General features: G+C 44.3%; 2 protein-coding genes and 3 non-coding genes across 8 annotated transcripts; all 5 read left to right on the top strand.

Annotated features, from left to right (window-relative positions):
• Nucleotides 1–897: 897 nt before the first annotated feature.
• TRNAT-UGU lies at nucleotides 898–970 on the top strand. The gene has a single exon. It is a non-coding gene; the product is annotated as a tRNA-Thr (tRNA).
• A 1,510-nt stretch (nucleotides 971–2,480) lies between these two features.
• TRNAY-GUA lies at nucleotides 2,481–2,569 on the top strand. The gene is given in 2 exon segments: nucleotides 2,481–2,517; nucleotides 2,534–2,569. It is a non-coding gene; the product is annotated as a tRNA-Tyr (tRNA).
• Nucleotides 2,570–3,230: 661 nt separating this feature from the next.
• Nucleotides 3,231–3,302, top strand: TRNAP-UGG. Its single transcript has one exon. It is a non-coding gene; the product is annotated as a tRNA-Pro (tRNA).
• Nucleotides 3,303–3,392: 90 nt separating this feature from the next.
• ANG (angiogenin) lies at nucleotides 3,393–14,172 on the top strand. 2 transcript variants are annotated; one of them, XM_009211057.2, is made up of 2 exons: nucleotides 3,393–3,972; nucleotides 13,535–14,172. In XM_009211057.2, the coding sequence occupies exon 2, from the start codon at nucleotides 13,553–13,555 to the stop codon at nucleotides 13,991–13,993; it is 441 nt and encodes a 146-aa protein (XP_009209321.1). In that variant the 5' UTR covers nucleotides 3,393–3,972; nucleotides 13,535–13,552; the 3' UTR covers nucleotides 13,994–14,172. The 2 variants fall into 2 exon arrangements, with proteins under 2 accessions (XP_009209321.1, XP_009209322.1); XM_009211058.3 differs by lacking the exon at nucleotides 3,393–3,972 and adding an exon at nucleotides 7,970–8,074.
• On the top strand, nucleotides 3,429–20,585 carry RNASE4 (ribonuclease A family member 4). 3 transcript variants are annotated; one of them, XM_009211055.3, is made up of 2 exons: nucleotides 3,429–3,972; nucleotides 19,338–20,585. In XM_009211055.3, the coding sequence occupies exon 2, from the start codon at nucleotides 19,355–19,357 to the stop codon at nucleotides 19,796–19,798; it is 444 nt and encodes a 147-aa protein (XP_009209319.2). In that variant the 5' UTR covers nucleotides 3,429–3,972; nucleotides 19,338–19,354; the 3' UTR covers nucleotides 19,799–20,585. The 3 variants fall into 3 exon arrangements, with proteins under 3 accessions (XP_009209319.2, XP_009209320.2, XP_021796661.2); XM_009211056.3 differs by lacking the exon at nucleotides 3,429–3,972 and adding an exon at nucleotides 7,970–8,074; XM_021940969.2 differs by lacking the exon at nucleotides 3,429–3,972 and adding an exon at nucleotides 17,935–18,993.
• The last annotated feature ends 3,936 nt before the right edge of the window (nucleotides 20,586–24,521 follow it).

Genomic DNA, 24,521 nt, shown 5'->3' with positions numbered 1-24,521 from the left:
TTCTGACTCTGGTTGCTCGTCCCTTCAATTCATTCCGTAAACTCATCAATGTTTGGTGAATTTCTATTTTCTTCTACAAATCTTCTCACCTGCTGCCCCAGCCAGTGTTCCCTTGAATGTCTCAGTCTTTTTCTCGGACTTTGCTCGTAATTTTATTCTACCAGGGAACACCCTGCTCCAATTTTTGTCTAAGTCTTAACCTCCCTTCGTAGTGCAGCTCAGGCCAATGCTCTCTTGGACACCCCTCCGGATAGTTCACTTTGTAAATGTGTGGACCTTGACATGGCTACCGCTCCTTCACACCTGGCACAGCTACTTTTCATTGTTTTCCTTCATGAAAATTAAAGTTCTTTTGTTCCACAAGACTGTGACAGTGACTTCAGGATAAAGATCGTATCTGGATCCCTAGTTCTTAGTGCAGAGCCTAGCACAGACTGGACTGCAGTGTTTGTTGAATGAAGAAATGAATTAAACTGCAAATTAACAAATGCCTGCTCTGGCACTGAGACTCGCAACTGTGAGTCTCAGCGGGAGACTCACAAGCAGGAAACAAAATGCGGCTGTCAGCAGTTTCAAGTGAGACCTGTGGTGAGCTCCTTCCTCTGCCGGTTTTCCTTTCTTAATTTTCAGTCTGAAGTGGGCAAGTGAAGAGTTTTTCTGTGTTAGACTGTGTCGCGTTGGGCAGATTTCTCCAGTCTTAGGATAGTAGTGGTCCCTGTCACTGGCCTTCACTTTGCACCATCCCCAGCAAGAACAAAGTCTGTGAACTGAAGTCTAATGGTTGGGAAGTGCATTGAGACGACATCTGGGTTTTACTTAGTTTCTATGCTCAGATCTTAGCAGAAGCCCTGAAAATCTTTTCCTTTTCTATGAAATGAAGACACTTTTCTTCTGTGAGGCCCTATAGCTCAGGGGTTAGAGCACTGGTCTTGTAAACCAGGGGTCGCGAGTTCAAATCTCGCTGGGGCCTTTCGAGTTTACTTTCTTGATTCAGGTTTTACTTAAATTCCCCTCCTAGTCTTTCTGAACTGACCCTGAGAATACGTGGCAGATTGTAACTTCTTGCCGCCGTTCAGAGCTTCTAAATAAACACCAGGTGAGCAGAACGTTTCCTTTAGGTTCCAGTAGTAATGCTGCTTTACCTCCTGGAATGCGGCGGAATCCATTACACAAGCGGTGGAAATCGTCCTCAGCCTCTGCCAACGCCCTGGCTTGCGGACTGGCGGCGAGAGCCCTGTTCGCTGCCGGGAGGGAAATGGGGACAGCTAGGCGAGACAATGGCCCCTTAAGCTATTCTCAAGCCCCGAGTCTGGGCATATTTGGAGTAGAGATCAAGGTTCCCCTTCTGAAACAGGAAGAGCCAGCGATGACCGCTCTTGCCAGGTGTCCATAAGATAGATGCACACTGTGCGGCAAGGTTTCATGTGCCAGTGGGGTTTTGGGAAATTAAGGGCCCGACTTTAGCGGCGAGACTTGGGTCACTAAACTTGATTTTGAAGCAGAGAAATGTGGCTTTCCTTTTGAATGAGCTGAAAATATTTTCTCCAAAAGCGAATTCACACAGAAACATTGGGTTTGCCCAGATGTCCTCTATTTCAGGGGTTCCCAACCCTTGGGCTGCACACCGGTCCATGGCCTGTTAGGAACCCGGCCGCACAGCAGGAGGTGAACTGCGGGCTAGCTACCAGTACCGCCTGAGCTCCGCCTCCTGTGAGATCAGCGGTGGCATTAGAATCTTATAGGAGCGCGAACCCTATTGGGAACTGCGCATGCCAGGGATCTAAACTGTTCTCTTTTTATGAGAATCTAAGTGATGCCTGATGATCTGAGGTGGAACAGTTTCATCCCGAAACCATCCCCCAACTCCTCCTCCCCGCCCCCAAGGTCCGTGGAAAAAGTGTCTTCCACGAAACCGGTCTCTGGTGCCAAAAAAGTTGGGGACCACTGCTCCATTCTACACCCTCTCCCTCCCGAGTCTGTGGACGTGTAAGCGGAAGAGCCGAGATTGGGAGGGGAGCGCAGGAAGTGAGGACACCAGAGAGCTCGGGCCTAAGCCTGGAGGCCCGCCCTCTCCGGCGTTCACAGTTGCGCAGTCAGAATTGTGTGCGTCCCACAGCCTCAGCCCCCAGTTCTGAGGCCCAGGTGCCGGTCCCCACCCTACACACAAACACACGCATCCATGCTCGCGAGGCCCCTGGGTCCAAGCCCAGTGAGGCCACTAGGCCTCGGGCGCACAGAGGATGCGCAGTCTCGGTATGTCCAGGTTCCAGGGGCACCTGCTCTGCTTGGGAGCCCCTCAGTGAAGCAGGGGAATCCAGCTTTAGAAAGGTTGTCCTCAGAACCTTGGACGCAGGTGTCTTACAAGTTGGCTTTGCGACTCTGCAATAATCACTTTCCAGATATAAAGAGATTTCTTTCTTTCCCGTCTCTGGTTAAGGATGTCTGGAATAGGGATTTTTAGGAGCTGTTTTCTCGTACTCCCTTCGATAGCTCAGCTGGTAGAGCGGAGGACTGTAGTACTTACCGTACCGTTATCCTTAGGTCGCTGGTTCGATTCCGGCTCGAAGGAGAGGGTGCTGTTTTGGGGTTTACAGTAGCTCTTCATTTGTGCAATACATCTCTATGTTAACGTGATGAAATCTCTTTCTATCTCTTACCCTTGTCCGAAGGAAACAGCTTAGCCACGAGTTGGGCTGCGTTATTCAAGCCATGAAAAGTTGGTTACCTAGCTCTGAAAGACAGTAGACCCGAATCGTCCAACCTTTGGGGGAAGTTACTGTTATCTTACCGAAGTGTGTTATATTTTGGCTTCTACGTTAAGTCCAAAGGCCGGCAGGTACATACGTAGCGCGCGTCTGTCCTGGGGCTCAGTAACCTACAGCCTTGCAACCGAGCTCAGCTCTGGCCCTCGATCTCTATCTCAGACCCCTCCAGGTTCCCACCAGGCTCTAGTGGGCTTAAATCGCTTCCCCGGCTCAGTGAGACGCAAGGGTGTCTAAAGTCTAAAAAGCTGCCTTCGTTCACCCCATCCTGCGTCTGGATCGAGGAAAATAAGCCAGACAATAAGCCATACTTGAAACTTGGTAAAGATGGAAGGAATAACTAAATAAGGCCAAAGGGAAATGTCACAACAAAGAAAAAAACAAAAACAGAAAAACCTTCAGAACGGCAGGCGGAAAACAGAAATTCAGAGTGATATGAACCCAGGTCCAAGAGCTGTCTAACACAGTGGCTCGTTGGTCTAGGGGTATGATTCTCGCTTTGGGTGCGAGAGGTCCCGGGTTCAAATCCCGGACGAGCCCTTAGGTTTACTGTTTTTTTCCACCCCCTTTTGGCAACTACTGAAAAAAGTTTCAGTTAAATTTGAAATACAGACTGTCTCTTGTTGGGCTGTCCTGCTAAAGAAAGCAGCACCAAGTAAGTACGTGGCAGATGGGGCTGCCGACCAGTGTCAAGACCGAGCTTCATGGGTTCCTGGACGCTCAGCCAGGAGTAGTCTCCTAAGGGCCGCCTGGCTCTTGGGAGCAGAAGCCAGTTTCCCGCCATCTGCTCTCCGTGGAGGCAGTGCGCTCGCGGCTGCTGCCCGTTGGGTTCCAGCTGAGGAAGGAGCGTGGATCCTAGACTCGTTCTTTGCCTGGGCTGCCCCTGCGGCCCCTGGGGCGGGGCTGCTGCGGCGCCAGCTCCAAGGGCGGATGCAGGCGGGAGAGGCCTCCTGGGAGAAGCAGGGCGCGGTACCAGCTACGCAGAGGCTCGTAAGCCTACCCTCCACTCCTCACCACGCCCCCATCTCCGTCCGTGTACACACACTCACGCAAGCACGCCACTCCACCCAGATGCAAGGCAGGATTCAAAAGAACATTTTTGCGTTTTCTACGGCCTCCCCATCGTCGTACTAGGGAGGAAGAAGCTGGTGAGAAACAAAACTTCTTTCTACCGTCCTGCCCGTTTCTGCCAACTTGTTCAGAGGCCGAGGTACGTTCACACTCCTGCTCCTCTTGCTCTTTGGTAGCTACATCAGGGGCGTTGTGGCCAGGGAGTTCTTTCCTAGTAGAAGCAGCTTGGGACTCCTCGGGGAGGCTTTTGCGGGACTGGGCTGGAGAGGGAGGAATGGGGAGGGAGGTGAAAGTCCAGTATTTGTATGAGTTAAGGACTTTACATTCCCACTCAGGTTTTTACTTTGCGCAGCTGGGCAGAGATGCTAGCTTCTATTGATTAGTAGGCTTGGAGGGGGACCACAGAATCGCCGAACCTAAGGGAAGCCCTAGGAGGTCTGCACTTGCCCACAACTAAGAAAGCTTTGCTTGTTATTCAGGTTAATCACCAGATTTTTGAAGCAGGCCTTAGTTTTTGCAAGCGTAACTAACATTTGGGGATCGGTATTTTCTGTTTACTCTCCTCTGCCTCCCCACCCTTAACCCATCCTCAACAAACGTTGTGCAATTCTTGGAGACACTTGCCAACAGCCTCTTTAAGCCTTCCTACTGGAAGGCTGGGATCCTCCGTTTTTTCGCTCTGAGACAGCACGTCAAATGCTAACAGCAGCACATGAGTAAAGCGCAACATCTTTATTAAAACAATTTCAGCACCACTCAGGGGGCTAAGGAAATCTCAGATGAGCCAAGATCCTCCCTCGTGACAGTGAGAATCCTATAATCAAGTAATACTGTAATCAATAGAAACCCAAGTGACATATTTATCTGCAGCACAGGACCACCTTCCCAGAAGCAGCCGCAGGTATTCCAAGACTTACTTAACCACAGAGCCACTAACTAGTTTTGCAAGAGGATAGGTTTGTTATATACGCTTCAATTCAAGCAATTCTTTTACTGATGACAAGCAGAGTAAAATATTTTTTGAATTTATGGTAATAGTCACTGTAGGTTTCCTTTGAACAGCAACTTTCAGTGGCCCCTTTAAAGTTAGCTTTGATTGTCTAGACAGTACTAGTATGGAAAATAAAAGTTGTGTGGACCTGGCACGGTGGCTTATGCTTGTAATCCCAGCACTTTGGGAGGCCGAGGTGGGTGGATCACGACATCAGGAGTTCGAGACCACCCTGGCCAAGATGGTGACACCTCGTCTCTACTAAAAATACAAAAATTAGCTGGGCACGGTGGTGAGCTCCTGTAATCCCAGCTACTCGGGAGGCTGAGACAGGAGAATCCCTTGAACCTGGGAGGCGGAGGTTGCAGTGAGCCGATAGCCTGGGTGACAGAGCAAGACTCCATCTCAAAAAAAAAAAAAAAAGCAAAAAAAAACAGTTGTGTGGTGCATTGGAAAGCTTCTAGTCCCGCGAATGCCATGAGTTAGTTCCTTGGGCAATACATGTCTCTTTCTCTGTTCCTCAGTTGCCTTTTCTTTAGTATGAGGGGTGGACAGACGGTCTCAGAGGCCTCTCCCACTATTGTTCTGTGACTGCATGGAGTGGCGCGATGTTAGAAACAGGATATGAGGCACTCTAGTAATGTGGAGACGAACTATAGTTTGGCAGAGAGGATGGAAAAAATCATTCCAGGAAAAGAGGAATGGCTTTAGCTATTGCTGACAGCAGATAATCAGGTTATAAGCAGACAAGTGTAAGAGGTTTGCCAAGTTATTATTGGAAGCATTTGTCACTGTGACTCAAATTAAAGTAGATGGATAAAAAAGTGGACCAGTGAAGGCCAGTGAAACCTTTCTTTAGGAGTTTTTATTTAATCTGTATTTAGGCAGATTCTCTGTAATTCTCTGTAAACAGTTATTCCCAGAAGAATGCCATGAAATACTTGGGAAAGAGGGAGTGGGCACAAAGCCCAGAGTTGGTTGAAAAGCAAATGTTTAATTTTTGTCTTTGTTTGGAAATACAGGCGTGTCAGCAGGACTTTGTCCCCACTGTCCTTCAGTCAGTAGTGTTGCCACTTCCTGGAGACGTGGTTCTTCTTTTCACGGGGGCTTTTCCTTCTTTACCTGTTACTTCCGTTACTGATTAAGTTTCATGCTTATAGACCTAAACTGTTAGAATAATAAAGAAATTTAGAAACTATTTAGTCCATTCTTCCCATCATCTAATTTTAGTCCTGAGACAGAATGAAACATAGATACTCTGTATGAAGGAGGAAAGTGCTCCAACGCTAGAGTCCTTGGAAACAGGACCCATGCATCCCGTGTGTGTGTGCAGGGACATTATTGGCTTGAGGGAGAGAGAGAAAAAAATCTCCAGGACAGGGGAATGACTTTCAAGTTAAAGCTGTCTGAACATTTAAAAAATATATGACGTTTTTTGCAATTGGCAATTCCTTCATTTGTACTAAAATTACTGACAAAGATGTGATGTTCCTTAATCATAGAATATAATTCCTTGTTGTATTTTAAAACAGAAATGACTAAGTACCTAGATGCGTTCTAATGAAATAGTAATTTTTCCCCCAAACCCTACTTTTTGTTTCAACAAAACTTCCTTGTGCCAAGTTTAAAAGAAAAACAAAAAACTGTCTTTTGGCGTTGTGGGCAGATTGTGAGTCCTCCAAAGGTTGTCCAGTAAAGGCCCAGAGGCAGAGAAGGGACCTGACTATATTCAGAGGCTGCTGGTTGCCCCAGCCCAGCACTACTGCAGAACTCTAAAATCAGAGGCTGCTCTGTTTGTGTGAGTTGGTGCTTGAATTGGAGCTTCAGGCCATGGCGCTGTGTGTATGCTTGGGTTGTATGTTGTGGCAGAGTTCCGCTTTTCAGGACTCAGAGGTGGTGTTGCTTGAGCTAAGTCTGGAAAGACGGGTCAGTTTTCTCCTTGTTTACAAAGGGTTCAAAGTGTGACTCCATCATTCATCTGCTGTTTGTTCTTGGAGTTTCCTCATGAGCAGAGCATATTTACATAATGCCTACCTCACACAGTCCTGGTGCTGGTTGAATGTAGTCATGTATGTGAGAGCTTCACAAAATGAAAGACTGCACTGAATATTATAATGATTGTGATTTCAAGTGCATTTGTTTCACTAGCAGGCAGCCTGTCTTTCTTGACAGCTTCTCAAGTGCAGCCAGACTGAATACTTGCGGGTAGGTGGATGACAACCGAGGATTGAGGATTTTTAAAAAGATAACACTGTCCTAGATCCAACACCACTGTGGGCAAATGCTGGGGGTCTGTGAAACAGTTGGTACCCTGCTGCTGTCTGATATTGGTAACTACGAGATCTATAAAGTGATCCTGGTGACCTTTGGCCCACTGTTTTTACGCAAGCAATGGATCTACAGCCCTGCTTTGATGGTGGAGATAAGCAATTTTGCAACTACATTATAAGGACCAGACGATTGAATGTTCAGGGTTAGTCTCTTGTGGACAGGTAAAGATGGAAGAAGGAGAAACCCAGGAAACATGGCAAGCCTACTTTTGGAGGTTAGAAGCTGAGAGGTTGAGTGTAGGGGGAGGGGCAGTGTACTAATAGCTGTCACACAACCTTCTCTAGAAGTGCTTTCCTGGCTGTATGAAATCGATGGAATAATGTGCTTAGCATCCATTCATGAAACCAAATGATGTGATATGATACATAGAATGTGATATGATAAATGATAAATAGAAAGTACAGTGGAAAAGCATCTTACTGGAAGACCATATCTTACTCTGTGACATCTTCCAAGGCAGTTCTTGGAGTTGGCCCAGGGAGATCAGAGATGCTATCTTATGGATCCAGACTATTATGTGTGAATAGTGAAACCTCAGTCCTGCCATGGACAAGAGTAAGCACCACAGACAGCAGAAAAAGGTAACTTTTGGACAGAAGGCCATGTTTCTCAAACTTTGTCTTCCAGAACAAATCTCTAATCCATTCAGGTAGGTTAATATCTAACCCAATCATGCCCAGCGAAAAGGTGAATGACCCTCCTCGTTCGTTCAAGAGCAGTGTCCTTGGTTTTCATGTCCCTGCCAGGATTGGGGGTCCTTAGCTCTATTCTCTCCACCCCCTTATTAGAACACTATATAATCAGAACCTGGAGAGGCCTCCAGGTTCACACAGCTAGAACCCGTCTCCAGGAACAAACAGCTGGAACCATCTCCCATTGAAGGGAAACTGCCAGGTTTTTGTAAGATTCTTCCTCCTGGGTAATCTATTGTTCTATTTGTTTTATATATAATTTCTAGTCATCTATCCATTTTAATGAAGCCATTTTCCTCCCTTTAAAGCCTCTGGGCTCAAGCTCATGAATTAAAAAGGAAATTGATCAGATTCTAAAGTTTAAAATGAAAACAGATTTCCTTTGGGATGGCCTATATGTGGATAAAGAGAAATTAGTGAGACTGGGAGCAAGTGGAAGTTTAGGAGGCATTTCTAAATTGTGATAAAATCCCCAAAGGTTTGGGGGAGCCATTTGCCGAAGGGCATCGGGAGTCCTCCCACGTCGTCCACCTCTGTTACAGGCATTACACGTGGCTTAACAAGGAAAGAAACAGAAAGTATGTTTTTAGCATTCTTTCCTTCTAACCTTCTCTGCTAATTTCTTTTCTTAGAAAAGTTTTGGATGCTCTTTGAAAACAAAGTGGAACACATCCCAAGATCAAAAGAAGGCTCACTGGCAGGCTGAAGGGAAGAAGGAAGGAAAAGCAATAAAGGGATGAATATGCCTTGGGTGTTAGGCTCTCACTTTGGGGGATTTTGCCCTAGGATATATAAAAGCGTGAAGCCACATTGATGAAAATGATAACTATAGTTACTCATCATAGACTGTCAAGTTAACTCACTGGTGTGTAAAATTTGATGAATCTCTTGAATATTGAACATTGCCTGTGGGGAGAGGGAGACAATATTAATCCTTGTGAAAACTAACAGATTCATTTGATACAGAAGATAAAGTTACTCTAAAGAACAGATGGGGCCAGGTGTGGTGGCTCACACCTGTAATCCCCGCACTTTGGGAAGCCAAGGTAGGCAGATCACCTGAGGTCAGGAGTTCGAGACCAGCCTGGCCGACATGGTGAAACCCCCTCTATACTAAATATACAAAATTAGCTGAGCGTGGTGGCAGCCACCTATAAGCCCAGCTACTTGGGAGACTGAGGCAGGAGAATTGCCTGATCCAGGGAGGTGGAGGTTGCAGTGAGCCGAGATAGCACCACTGCACTCTAGCCTGGCCGATAGAACAAGACTCCATCTCAAAAAAAAAAAAAAAAAAAAAAAAAAAAGAGAAAAGAAAAAGAAAAGAAAAAAGAACAGAGAACAGCTGGGGCTAATTCCACTGACAAAAAGCTGACAGACAGTTACATGTTTGGGTATAGAAGGATATGTCTATAGGACTTTCGCCACCAGATGTGAGGCTCTGCACCCTTGGCTTAGGCAGATTCACTTTTACACCACAAATAATATGTCTCTTACTGGTTTTCTCCCAATTCCATTTTACCTTGCTTTTTGAGAAATTTAGAGTTGACTATATTGAGAAAGTTTTGAGTGAGGGAGCAGATGTTAGATATTGGTGGTTTTGGTGTACGCTTGCTGAGATTTGGCTCCTGGATGTCTTAGGGAATCAAGATTACAGTAAGCCCGGGCAAACCTTAGCTGACTTGTTACAAAATGAATGTGCATATTCTGCAAATCAGAAGCAAAGATACCCTTTTACCTCTGCAGACTGGGATGTGAGGGCCTTCATACTAAAAAAACAAGTGGCTTTTTAGGAGGCAAAGCCCCCGTGTAGTCCAGTGCTTTACCTAGAGGTGTTATGTGAGCGTGGCTTACACATTGAGCCTTATGGGATGATGCATCTTAATGAGATTGGGCCACAGGTCACCCTGTCATCTCCTTGTTTCAGTTGGTGCCTTGTGCCCCCAACTAAACTTACACAAAATTTGTCTTTGTAACTGAAGGTCACTGGACCTTTGCTATTGAAACTAGCAAAGCCTCTATTATGCTTAATGAGAACCATGAAACTTCAGATTTTTAGAGCTAACAACTCTCTTATTTTCTTGATGGACAGGCCTGGAGAGAAAAATGAAGTCAATTATTTAAAAACTATTAAGGGGTATAATAAGGCAAGCATGTTGATTCAAGGTGAATAATATGAGTTCTGTAGAATATACACCAGTAAGAAACACTCACAAGTAAATAGTCCATTGTTCATCCAGGATCACATGGGTAATGGCATGCTTGGAAATGGCACCTGTGAAACCTGACAACAGGTCGATCTTCATTTTGTGATATCATTATGGGTAGATCCTGAGCTTTGTGGCTTTTACTTTGGCACTTATATCTGGTGAGGTGTCCTTGGTCTTAATATCTAATGCAGAGAGGGTTTGGACAGAGATTCTAAACAGGCTCACCAGCTCATACTCGCTTCTGTGAACAGCAATATCCCCACCAGTTACACAGCATTGGCACCTCTTCCAAGTCCGGTCTCTTTCCTAGAGGAGACATTAGTAACATTCCTATCCACCACTGCCACCTAATGACTCTTTTAGGTACTAGCAGCTCTGGTTCTGCTCCCTGATTTTTTGAATTCTGGGATTCTGGCACCAGGCAGAGGGATGTTGACTATGTAAGAGACTTTTGACATTAGAAGTCAGTATTTGTTCATTACAGAGCAAGAGACTTAATTGATTACAAATCAATAAAACTTTGATAAGATCTTCTAAAAAACTAGAAACAGGAAACACACGCAGGAGACTGAAAAGCATGATGTAAATGTAAAGAACTTGGGAAGTGGGTGGCTTGGCAGCCCAGCAGCTATATTGGAGCAACTGCATGAGTGAATACTTGTTACTCCTTTAGGGCTGGCTCTCCATTCTGCAATCATGTACCTCTTTCTTGCTAAACTCCCAAGAACACACTTTCAGCATGGAATTTCAGACTTTTAGAGATAGCAACTCGTCTCAAGTATAGACAAACGTCAGTGCAGACAAATTTGATACACTGCTGAAGAATACCAAATTATATGCTAAGGAATTTTTCATTCCACAATAATGAAGTAAATAGCAGCTGGAAATGTTTGCATTAAGTTCATAGGTTATAATTTGTAATGGAATCAACACCAAATGCAAATTAGAAAGAGAGCCCACTTAGCCCACATGTCTTCCCATGTAACCGTAGAACACTGGAGTCCTGTGTCTTTCTAGATCCACAGTCTTGCTCTCAGAACAGGCTAGCCACAGCACAGGCCTAGTGCTAGGACCCATGGCCTTTTTAAGCTCAGACTCCCTTCTGTGGACAGCAACATCCCCACAACTTGTACAACATTGGTGCTTCCGGCAAAGGCTACAGAACTATTTGATATGAAGATGTTCATTGACTTACACACAAGAGAAGCACCAAATAAAAATTAATAATTAATTTAGTGTCTATGAAAGTGTACCGTTTATTTTTACGTTTAGGGGTCACAAGAATTGTATTACATTTAAGAATGTAATACAATTTGAAGATCAGATTTTTCTCCCTTTGTGAGAATTTCTCAGTATGTGTGATGACTACCAAGAAATCATAGCCAGTCATAAATTCAATGAGTTACCCATAAATGAACAATTTGAAAAGCAAAATTCCAAAAATCAGGTAAAATTTTACAGTGAAAAGTTATTTTTGTTGTCAAATATAGGGGCATTCACATATATTAGATATAATGTGGGTTAGATCTGTAATGATTTTTAAAGGCTCTGAATGGTCTTTAAAATTTTCTCCAAAGAACTAAAGGTATAGTCAGAAACTACTTGTTGCACATACCAAATACTTTTCAATTCTCTAATCTTCAACTTTCATAAGAAATAGAATCTTAAAAGTTCATAAGAAATTTGCTTTCTATTTTGTTATAATTCATATTTGTTTAGTTCTATTGTCAATGATCAGTCATTGAGTTAAAATTAAGCTCCAGGAAGAAGCACCGTATTTACCTAAAGCATCTACCTAAAGGTGTGTTGAGTGTCTGTGATGCACCATTCCTGGGATGTGTGCGTTCTAGAGTTTGAGAGGGACAGCTCTTGAGAGGTGATGGCAGGAATCCTCTTTTTCTCTTCTTTTGAGGAAGATGTTAAGAAATCATTAGAGCAAACTGTAAGGCCTTTGATTTGATTTAAAAAAAAAAGTCTAAGGCATTTCTTTACCACATGGTAGCACCTTTTGCCTGTTGTGTAACAGCATATGTACATATGCAGGAGAAACTAGAAAATATTATCTAGAATAATCTCAATTGCTTCCACTGTGAGAGGCTCCTAAGAATAAGCTCATATTCCTCTTTCTTCTCTGTAAGGGTTGATTCCAGACCCATCTTCCAAACATCGCGTGTCTTCTTCCATGCTCCTCCCTCTTCTTTCTAAATGGTACAGAACAAATTCACCTTTGGCCACGAACCACCTACTTCTTGGGGAAGTAGGTCTGCTTCCCTTCAACTCAGGATGCAACTGCTTTCAACTGCTTTCTTCACATTAGCTGAGTAATTAGCTAGAATTCTGTCGTAAACAATTTTATGGTTGATCCTTCTCTGGGCTCAGGATTCCCTAAAACAGAGGTCCCCAAATCCCGGTCTGTGGCCTGTCCGCCTGAGCTCTGCCTCCTGTCAGATCAGCAGGCAGCATTAGATTCTCACAGGAGCCGGACCCCTCTATTGTGAACTGCGCATGTGCGGGATCCAGATTGTGTACTCTTTATGAGACCCTAAATTAAACTAATGCTTGATGATCTGAGCCAGAACAATTTCATCCTGAAACCATCCCCCACCCATCCATGGAAATACTGTCTTCCACAAAAATGGTCCCTGGTGCCAAAAGTGTTAGGGACCACTCCCCTAAAACTCTCTCTTCTTATCTCTCACCTCCTGTATTACTATCTCATCTCAGTACACTGAAGCCCCCATCCTTTCCCCATGGATGCCTCATTTCCTATTAGGGAGGCATTTGGTATGTCTTTTTTTTTTGACAGAGTCTGCCTCTGTCGCCGCCCAGGCTGGAGTGCAGTGGCGCGATCTCGCTCAGTGCAAGCTCCACCTCCCTGGTTCACGCCAGTCTCCTGCCTCAGCCTCCCAGGTAGCTGGGACCACAGGCGCCCGCCACCACGCCCGGCTAATTTTTTGTATTTTTAGTAGAGATGGGGTTTCACTGTGTTAGCCAGGATGGTCTCGATTTCCTGACCACGTGATCCGCCCGTCTCGGCCTCCCAAAGTGCTGGGATTACAGGCGTGAGCCACCGCGCCCGGCCGTCATTTGGTACGTCTGAATGTGCGTCAGGACCTAGTACAGTCCCTGGTACCCAGTAGGGACCTATGTAATGTTCATTATTCAATTAATTAATAAGTGAATTAGTGAGAGTGGATTTTGTAATGTAACGACTGATAGAGAAATACTCAGTGATTCTAAGGGATAGGAAAGAATGGTTGGAGCTAGAGGTTGTGCTCAGGAAACTATTAAATAGACCTTCCAGAGGAATGGATTCAGAACAGGTGTAAGGTTAATGAGAAAGGGAGAATAGAATATATAATTTGGTGGCGGAAAAGATCTGATTCATGATGCCGTGTCAGAGAGAAAAGCTCCTGTCCTTTTTGCCTGATTCGGTGATGCTGTTCTTGCATCTACCATTCCTCCTTTTGCCCTTGGCAGGAGCCTGTGTTGGAAGAGATGGTGATGCGCCTGGGCCTTTTCTTGTTGGTCTTCATGCTGGGTCTGGGTCTGACCCTACCCACCCTGGCTCAGGATAACTTCAGGTACAGAGACTTCCTGGCCAAGCACTATGATGGCACACCAGAGGGCCGGAATGACAGATACTGTGAAAGCACGATGAGGAGACGGCACCTGACCTCACCCTGCAAAGACACCAACACCTTTATTCATGGCAACAGGCACCACATCAACGCCATCTGTGGAGATGAGAATGGAAACCCTTACGGAGGAAACCTAAGAATAAGCAAGTCTCCTTTTCAGGTCACCACTTGCAAGCTACATGGAGGATCCCCCCGGCCTCCATGCCGGTACCGAGCCACACGGGGGTCCAGAAACATTGTTGTTGGTTGTGAAAATGGCCTACCTGTCCACTTGGATGAGTCCATTTTCCGTCCGTAACCAGCGGGCCACTGGTCAAGTGCTGGCTCTGCTGCCCTTGCCTTACATTTCCCCTCTGCACCCTAGAACAGTGTGGCAACATGCATTGCCAAGGGCCCAAAGAAAGAGCTACCTGGAGCTTTTGTTTTCTGTCTGACAACATGTTTAATAAATAAAAATGTCGCTGATATCAGTAAGAATCAGAGTCTTCTCACTGATTCTGGGCATATTGATCTTTCCCCCATTTTCTCTACTTGGTTGCTCCCTGAGAGGACTGCATAGGATAGAAATGCCTTTTTCTTTTCTTTTCTTTTCTTTTTTTTTTTTTTAAGACGGAGTCTCACTCTATTGCCAGGCTTGAGTGCAATGGCACAATCTTGGCTCACCACAACCTCTGCCTCCTGGGTTCAAGTGATTCTCCTGCCTCAGCCTCCCAAATAGCTGGGATTACAGGCATGTACCACCATACCTGGTTAATTTTTGTGTTCTTAATAGAGACAGGGTTTCACCATTTTGGCCAGGTTGATCTTGAACTCCTGACCTCAGGCGATCCACCCACCTTGGCCTCCCAAAGTGCTGGGATTACAGGCATGAGCCTCCGAGCCTGGCCACTTTTACCTTATCAGTCAGTTTTTTACAAGTCATTAGGGAGGTAGATTTTACCTCTCTGTGAGGGAAAGAATGGTAAGTTGATCTACAGAGATGGAAAAATTCCAGGGCTCATAGCCACTAAGCAGAATTTTTAAGAGAGGCAAATTGTTTTTTCTGTCAAATAATAAGCTAATATTACTTCTACAAATACGAGACCTTCAGGAGGCGTTTCCAAGGACCAAGTACCACTATACCAACAGATTATTAGTTTCTCTCTCTCTGTTACACACACGCGCGCGCGCGCACACACACACACACACACATACAGATATGTAATCCAGCACGAATACCAAAATTCATTCAGGGTAGCCACCTTTTTGTCTTAAGCGAGAGATAGTTTTGATGTTTGAATGGATTGCTCCCAGGATATTCTCTTGTCATGGTTATTTTATATAAAATTCAAAAACCAATTACATTATTTACTCTGTAATCTTTTACTTAGTCAGCTAATGTCTGGCAAGTGTGATGTTTTGGGGAAGTTACAGAAAGATTCTGGCCAGGCGCTGTGGCTCACACCTGTAATCCCAGCACTTTGGGAAGCTGAGGCAGGCAGATCCTGAGGTCAAGAGATTAAGACCATCCTGGACAACATGGTGAAACCTTGTCTCCACTAAAAATGCAAAAATTAGCTGGGCGTAGTGGCATGTACCTATAGTCCCAGCTATTCGGGAGGCTGAGGCAGGAGAATCGCTTGAACCCAGGAGGCAGAGGTTGCAGTGAGCCGAGATCACGCCACTGCACTCCAGCCTGGGCGACAGAGCGAGACTCCATCTCAAAAAAAAAGGAAAGATTCCCAGTTTATCCCTTATTCTTCCTCAAGATTTGTTGTAAAGATAACTTAGGTTAACACTCTCTTTGTAAAATACACTGTTCAATCTACAGACTCAGTAGTCAGCTTCTTGTTACCTAATTTCTGTTAACAGGTACCTGGATATGTTATTTAGAAAGTAGTTGCCAATAAATTAGTTATAAATCACCAGTTTCACTGCCTTCTGAACACATAATTATTGTGGTCCCAGTATTCCCTATGGTGGCTTCTCCTACTCCTGGTATTGCCCTGAAATGGGCCAAAAGCCCTGGCTCCCCAATGCTCAGGTTATAGAACGCTGTCCAGGTACCACCTAGGAGAGCCCAGCCTCACTGAAAGTATTCAAATTTAGGAATGGGTTTGAGAAGTAGGTTGCTGGTGTGTGCTCAGCACAGGAGTCTCTCCTCCTTCGGTTAGTCTATTTCAAAACTGAAAACACTGTCATTCCTTAAGAAAACAGGAAAAAGTATTCCAAACCTCTCTTACTAGAAAATTTGCCATATTACCAAATCTCAAAAACTCTCAGGAAATGAGAAAGTCCCAGTTTCTGGTAAACTATTTGAGCCCTTTTCTTAAGTTCTCCAACCAGTGCTATTTTCTTGAGGTGAGGCAAAGTTACTCAAGATCATTGCTCCCACTCAAGGCCTTGATAGGGCAAGTCAAAGGCATGGACCATTATTATATTGATCACATCATAAGCTGTGAAAACTCACATCTTCTCCAAACATCTGCTTGGAGCATTATCATCGCACCATTTGCTCTGGTGTTAAAGGAAATGGCTCTTTCACAGGAAATCACGTGGCAGTGGGATGGGGGTGTTTCCTGAGCTGCTGATGGTACTGGCATCTGGGCAAGCATTCCTAGTCCTTTTTGGTATGGGCCTTTTGTTCTATCACAACCACAAGCTGTTTAAAATAAAATGTCAAACCACAGGCAGGTCATTTTGTCCTGAGTGAATCATTTGAAGAATTGAAGTCCTGGTCAGCTGTGATTGTTGGCTTTGCAAGGAAAAAGAAAGAACACTCCAAAATGCTAAGTCCTTTGAAGAATAGTGACATACAAGGAAGAAAATTCCATGCAATTTGGAGAGGAAAAATTTTTCTAGGGATCTAGTAGCTGAGATATTTTATAGTTTAAAAACAGACTTCCAATATCTTGAGACTACAGTTAGCTCTACGAAATAAAGAGGAGTCAATAATATATGCAATTCTGTAGTCATTCATTATTTTATCCAGATTGACGGAAGCAGAGGAAACCAAGAAAAATGGAAGTGGTATAAAAAAAAAAAGTGCAGTAATTGCCAACATTTACTGAGCATTTACTATATGCTAGGCCTTGTTATAGGCACTTAGATTTATTTTGTTTTCATAACATCCCTAAGAGGTAGGTATTGTATGCGTATTTTGCTTATGAGGGAATCTGCTGAGAGAGGTTAAGTAATTTTCTCATGCTCACAGCCTCAGTCTTTTAGACCACAGTGTCAAAAGAAGTTCTTACTGTTAGGGTAGTGCAATGAAGAAAGTGTTTGGGGAAAATCCTGGCCCAAAAGTATGTGTTGGGATGATGTGGAGATCATTCAGTTTTCTCTTGTAGATGCACCCATTGGTGTCCACACTGGCCTGCTGTCTTCAAATATTTCTCTATGTCTTGTTTACTTGGTTAGTGTAGAAAAGCTGACATCCTGGGTCTGCTCTCACATGAATAGGTGAGATTTTCTCTGTAGCCAGTTATCTTGCTAAACCATATTTTTGGTCACAAAGAATCAGGATAAGAGAAAGCAGATGAAACTATGGAAACTCCAGGTGCCACCAGAAAAGCAAGCCAAAGTATATTGATCTGCTGAAGCTATAATCCAAGTACTAAGTATACCTTCAGAAGTTGTATGCATTGTTCTTGAGGCAAAAAAGAAATCAAACATCTGCCCTTCCTCCCACAACCTCTTTACTTCTTTCTCTTCCTAACATCGTATCTCACATCTACAGCTGCGGGCACACAAATATGACATACAGCTTTATATCTTTATGCGCAAAGGCAAAAGGTGGCTATGGATAAAGTAGGTGACATTTAAAAGAACAATATCTGTGTTTGATACTGCTTTCATTATCAGTAATCAAAAGGTAGGCTTTCAGCAGAACAAAGTAAGGTACAGGTCCCTTGGAAGCCATTTCAGTCATTCACACAGTGTGATCCACCATTATGAAGCAGAATTTGAAATCCAAAGACAATAGTACCCATATACATCAAACTAGGAGTTCCACTGGGGTCAGTCCTTGGACTGCCCATGTAGAGTTGGGCTGCCTGACTCTCAAAACATTGCCCTTGCTAATTTGGGTTGCTCACTTCCTGTTGAATCAGGGATGATTTTTCTTTGCTGTAGTAAGTCGACCCTGCTTCACCTGCTTCACTGCAAGAGTCAAGCCGATTCACAATTCATGTCAATTCCAGGAGTGACGGCCAGATGGCAGCATCTGGCTAGTCAGTTGGTGAGTGATTCCACCTCCAATCTTGATTAAACTCTGCTGCTGGGAAGTAGCAATTCTGAGCATATATAGAGTCTTTGATATCCTGAATATTTGGGGCATGGGATGAGAGAGGCAGTAGAGGATAGTGGAAAGAGCACAGGGAATAGACTAAGATAGGCCTGGATTCCTTTCTTTAATCTGTCAACGAAAGCAACGAATGTTCGGAAACTACATGGCAATGCTTTTTTTGTTGCTGCTCTGGATTTTTTTTTAATGCTATAAAATATATGCTTATTTTTCACTGCAACAGGTGACAACACAATGATGCTGCAACTAGAGAAGACAGACAGCTACCAACAACTATTGACAAGACAGGAGGAACATCAAGAATAGATGCAAGACAAAGCAATGTATCTCCAGGGCCTAGATTTTTTAGGTTATGTATGCATAGAAACAGCAAGGAGAAGAAGACACAATCTAAGTTTTCTTTTGAGGATATTGTGCTGTTTAAATTTATTTTTTAGACATTTCTTAGCTTTTCTTATTAGTCAATTTCATAAGCCTGGGAAACACCTTTACTCTATCCATTTAATTGCATTTGTTCATTAGTTCACTGGTTTCACTTATTAGTTTATTCAAACAGTAGCTATTATCAACTGTCTTCTAAGTACTCTATCTGGGTACTCTGGTTTTTTTTTTTTTTAATAGAATTAAAAGGATTTCCAAAAGGACCTGATTTTACATTAGAATTAGAATAATACCTTTTAGATTAATGTATAACATATATTATTCTGGAATTAGAATAATATATTTTAAGTCACATTAGAATAATAGCCACATGATAAAAAGAAAGGAAAAATAATAAAATTAATGACAATAAGAATAGTCATGAGAGGAAAGGCAAAGCCTAAATATTCCTCTGTCCTCTTCCTCCACCTAGATTCCCAGATGTAAGGTATTAAAAGTAGTTTACAAACTTTCTTTGACGTATCCTGAGTCTACCCAAACTGTCGGGAATTGGAGCTTCCTGGGAACCAAACACTCCCCAAAGATCATACACATACGGAATTCCCCCAAGAGACACACAACTGCAGTTGCGTGTAGGTTCACCCTTTCTCTCTTTTTATACTCTGACCACACAAGCCTGGCAGCCACGCAGTCACAGCCACGCAGTCAGTCCCTGACCTGTGTCATTGTACTGGCTGCAGCAACTTCTCTCTGTAAATGAGAAAGGTCTTGCTTTCGGAAAAGATCATGTTTGCAAACTACTCACTCTTGGGGAAGCGAGGGTGGGAAAAGTAGCAGAGATGAGTGGGGAGATGGAGCATATAAGAAGGAGGAAAGAGGAGACTATGGAGTCAGGATGCCAGCTTGCTATTCTCAACACCTTTTTCCAGTGCCCAGTTCTTACCTTATTTCTCCTGCCCCTTGCTTTCTTTTCTAGGCACCTCTAAGGTACTGATGGCTCTGCAGAGGACCCATTCATTGCTTCTGCTTTTGCTGCTGACCCTGCTGGGGCTGGGGCTGGTCCAGCCCTCCTATGGCCAGAATGGCATGTACCAGCGATTCCTGAGGCAACATGTGCACCCTGAGGAGACAGGTGGCAATGATCGCTACTGCAACATGATGATGCAAAGACGGAAGATGACTTTGTATCATTGCAAGCGCTTCAACACCTTCATCCATGAAGATATCTGGAACATTCGTAGTATCTGCAGCACCACCAATATCCAATGCAAGAACGGCAAGATGAACTGCCATGAGGGTGTAGTGAAGGTCACAGACTGCAGGGATACAGGAAGTTCCAAGGCACCCAACTGCAGATATCGGGCCATGGCGAGCACTAGACGTGTTGTCATTGCCTGCGAGGGTAACCCACAGGTGCCTGTGCACTTTGACAGTTAGATGCCACCCTGTAGGGATTATCGCGAGTGGTTGACCTTATACTTACTCCTTAAATAGCAGTGAGTAATGCATTTGAGCTGTCCAAGGCTCTGTCTCCTCAGCTCATTTCTTATTCTTTTTCTCTATATAACTCATTCTATTAAATACATTGCACCAAAGAGAAATGGAGACATAAACCTATAATGAATGAGGCTGGGCTTTTCTGTAATAAGCTTCCTTTTATAATACTGCTCAGCTTAGCTCTCTCAGATCCTATCCTGTGGAATTTAGTTATTATGTGTATTTATGTAGTATTTCAAACATTTCAAAAATGCTTTCATCTATGTTTATCACATTTTAATACCACAGCACTTATAATGATGTCATTACATATAGAAGCTCAAAGTTAAGGGATTTGCTGAAGACTATAAAATTAGTGGAAGAATTGAGACAAAAATCCAGTGTAGCTGGCCACTTATTCAGGGCTTTTTCTACTTCATCACAAGGAATGTTTTTAAAGTCTCTGCTTTTTTTTAATCCTCAAAATTCACCTGTCCGGGGAGGCATTAAAAATTTGGCAATGTACGCCAGCAAAATGTGAGCTCTGTATTTTTTGGCATTGTTATGTTTGGGTTGAATAAGATTAAGAAAATGATATTGGGAATTTTCTTTTTCCTGAACCTTTGAATCACCCTAGTAAGTCAAAGTATTAAAAAAAAGTACTAGATCATTAAGACTCATGTGCTCTTGCTGACTGAAAGATTTTTTGTTTTTCTTGTAATAAAGGACTTAAACTGAAGGTACCTGAGAAGACTGTGCTATGGTATTATATCTTTTTCTCCAATTTTAAAATTCTTCTCTAGTTTATAAACATGCATGCACCTTAATAACCTCATAAACTCTGGTCAAAGACTAATGCCTATCAGATCCATGACCATAACACTGAAGATTTATCTCATTTACTCCAGAGAGAATGATTCCTCTCAAAGACAATTCTCACAGCCCTTCCTTCTCCCTTAGAATATTTAGAAACAAATTAGGGAACTGTCAGGCCTCTGAGCCCAAGCCTGCACTATACATCCAGATGGCCTGAAGCAACTGAAGAACCACACAAGAAGTGAAAATAGCCAATTCCTGCCTTAACTGATGACATTCCACCATTGTGATTTGTTCCTGCCCCACCTCAACTGATCAATTAAACTTGTGACATTCCTTCTCCTGGACAATGAGTCTCAGGAGCTCCCCACTGAGCACCTTGTGACCCCCCCACCCCTGCCCACAAGAGAATAACCCACTTTGACTGTAATTTTCCACTACCTATCCAAATCCTATAAAGGCCTCACCCCATCTCCCTTTGCTGACTCCTTTTTCGGACTCAGTCCACCTGCATCCAGGTGACTAAAAAGCTTTATTGCTCACACAAAGCCTGTTTGGTGGTCTCTTCATATGGAAGCATGTGATATTTAGTGCCGAAGACCCGGGACAGGGGGACTCCTTCAGGAGACTGGTCCCCTGTCTTCGCCTTCACTCCATGAGGAGATCCACCTATGACCTCAGGTCCTCAGACCAACCAGTCCAAGGAACATCTCACCAATTTCAAATTAGGTAAGCGGTCTTTTCACTCTCTTCTCCAGCCTGTCTTGCTAACCTTCAATTTCCCTGTCCTTCCAATTCTAGTTCGTTTTCCTCTTCAGTAGAGACAAAGGAGACACATTTTATCCATGGACCCAAAACTCCGATGCTGGTCATGGACTCCGGAAGACAGTCTTCCCTTGGTGTCTGATCACTGTGGGGACGCCTGCCCTGATCATTCACCCCACATTCCCTTGGTGTCTGATCACCGTGGGGACGCCTGCCCTGATCATTCACCCCACATTCCATTGGTGTCTGATCACCGTGGGGATGCCTGCCTTGGTCATTCACCCACATTCCCTTGGTGGCAAGTCAATTGCAGGGATGCCTGCTTTGGCTGCTCACCCACATTATGGCCCAGAGCTGCTCATCGCACCACCGCCTTCTCTGTCTCTACCTTTCTCTTTAAACTTACCTCTTCACTATGGGCAACCTTCTACCCGCCATTCCCCCTTCTTCTCCCTTAGCCTGTGTTCTCAAGAACTTAAAACCTCTTCAACTCACCCCTGACCTAAAACCTAAACGCCTTATTTTCTCCTGCAATACCACTTGGCCCCAATACAAACCCAACTGGTTCCAAATGGCCAGAAAACGGCACTTTTGATATCTTCATCTTACAAGACCTAGATGATTTTTGTCGAAAAACGGGCAAACAATCTGAAGTGCCTGACATCCAGGCACTCTTTCACACATTGGTCCTTCCCTAGTCTCTGCTCCTAATGCGACTCATCCCAAATCTTTCTTCTTTCTCTCCTGTTTCTTTAGTCTCCACCCCAAACTCTGAGTCCTTTGAATTCTCCTTTTCTACAGACCCATCTGACCTTTTCCCCCCTCCCCAGGCTGCTGCTCACCAGCCAGGCTGAGCCAGGTCCCAATTCTTCCTCAGCCTCTGCTCCCCCACCCTATAATCCTTCTACCCCCTCCCCTCCTCACACCTGGTCCAGCTTGCAGTTTCATTCTGTGACTAGCCCTCCCCCACCTGCCCAACAATTTCCTCTTAAAAAGGTGGCTGGAGCTGAAGGCATAGTCAAGGTTAATGCTCCTTTTTCTTTATCTGACCTCTCCCAAATCAGGTAGCATTTAGGCTTTTTTTTCTTTCTTTTTTTTTAATCAAATATAAAAACCCAGCCCAGTTCATGGCCCATTTAGCAACAACCCTTAGACACTTTACTGTGCTAGACCCAGAAAGGCCAGAAAGCCATCTTATTCTCAATATGCATTTTATTAGCCAATCCACTCCAGACATTAAAAAAGCTCCAAAAATTAGATTCTTGCCTTCAAACCCCACAACAGGACTTAATTAACCTCACCTTCAAGGTGTACAATAATAGAGAAGAGGCAGCCAAGTGGCAACGTATTTCTGAGTTGCAATTACTTGCCTGCATTGTGAGAGAAACCCCAGCCACATCTCCAGCACACAAGAACTTCAAAATGCCTAAACTGCAGTGGTCAGGTGTTCCTCCAGGACCTCCTCCCCAAGGATCTTGCTTCAAGTGCTAGAAATCTGGCCACTGGGCCAAGGAATGCCTGCACCCTGGGATTCCTCCTAAGCTGTGTCCCATGTGTGTAGGACCCCACTGGAAACTGGACTGTTCAATTCGCCCAGCAGCCACTCCCAGAGCCCCTGGAACTCTGGCCTAAGGCTCTCTGACTGACTCCTTCCTAGATCTTCTTGGCTTAGCAGCTGAAGACTGATGCTGCTTGATCACCTCAGAAGCCTCCTGGACCATCACAGATGCTTTGGGTAACTCTTACAGTGGAGGGTAAGTCCATCCCCTTCTTAATCAATATGGAGGCCACCCACTCCACATTACTTTCATTTCAAGGGCCTGTTTCCCTTGCCTCTGTAACTGTTGTGGGTATTGATGGCCAGGCTTCTAAACCTCTTAAAATTCCCCAACTCTGGTGCTGACTTGGATAACAATCTTTTATGCACTCTTTTTTAGTTATCCCCACCTGCCCACCTCCCTTATAAAAGGTCGAGACATTTTAAGTAAATTATCTGCTTCCCTGACTATTCCTGGGCTATAGCCACACCTCATTGCCACCCTTTTCCCTAGTTCAAAGCCTCCTTCACATCCTCCCCTTTCATCTCCCTACCTTAATCCACAAGTATAGGATACCTCTACTCCCTCCTTGGCGATTGATCATGCACCCCTTACCATCCCTTTAAAACGTAATCACCCTTACCCCTCTCAATGCCAGTATGCCATCCCACAACAGACTTTGAGGGGACTAAAGCCTGTTATCAGTCGCCTGTTACAGCATAGCCTTTTAAAGCCTATAAACTCTCCTTACAATTCCCACATTTTACCTGTCCAAAAACTGGACAAGTCTTACAGGTTAGTTCAGGATCTGTGCCTTATCAACCAAATTGTTTTGCTTATTCACTCTGTGGTGTCAAATCCATACACCCTTTTGTCCTCAATAACTTCTTCTGCAACTCACTGTTGTGTTCTTGATCTTAAAGATGCTTTTTTCACTATTCCCCTGCACCCCTCATCCCAGCCTCTCTTAGTTTTTACCTGGACTGACCCTGACACCCATCAGCCTTGGCGACTTACCTGGACTGTACTGCCACAAGGTTTCAGGGACAGCCCCCATTACTTCAGTCAAGCCCTTTCTCATGGTTTACTTTCTGTCTGTCCATCTGCTTCTCACCTTATTCAATATTTTGATGACCTTCTACTTTATAGCCCCTCCTATGAATCTTCTCAACAGGACATCCTCCTGTTCCTCCAACATCTATTCTCAAAAGGATATCGTGTATCCCCCTCCAAAGCCCAAATTTCTTCCTCATCTGTTACCTATCTCGGCATAATTCTTCATGAAAACACACATGCTCTCCCTGCTGATTGTGTCCAGCTGATCTCTCAAACCCCTGTCCCCACCACCAAACAACAATTCCTTTCCTTCTTAGGCATTGTTGGATATTTCCAACTCTGGATACCAGGCTTTGCTATCTTCTTTTCACTCTCTCAAAAAGGCCCTGGAGACAGCTTCGACACTAGCACTCCCCGACTCGTCCCAGTCTTTTTCCTTACCCACAGCTGAAATACAAGGCTGTGCTGCTAGAGTCCTCACACAGGAACCAGGCCCACAACCTGTTACC

The sequence above is a fragment of the Papio anubis genome, chromosome 7, assembly GCF_008728515.1.
Source record: "Papio anubis isolate 15944 chromosome 7, Panubis1.0, whole genome shotgun sequence".
NCBI classification, from domain to species: Eukaryota; Metazoa; Chordata; class Mammalia; order Primates; family Cercopithecidae; genus Papio; species Papio anubis.
The sequence above is the reverse complement of the archived record's forward strand: the minus strand, read 5'-3'. Positions and strand labels throughout refer to the sequence as shown.

What these genes read in the sequence shown, in the direction of transcription:
- ANG (XM_009211057.2), top strand. Translation starts at nt 13,553, where the DNA reads ATGGTGATGCGCCTGGGCCTTTTCTTGTTGGTCTTCATGCTGGGTCTG.
- RNASE4 (XM_009211055.3), top strand. Translation starts at nt 19,355, where the DNA reads ATGGCTCTGCAGAGGACCCATTCATTGCTTCTGCTTTTGCTGCTGACC.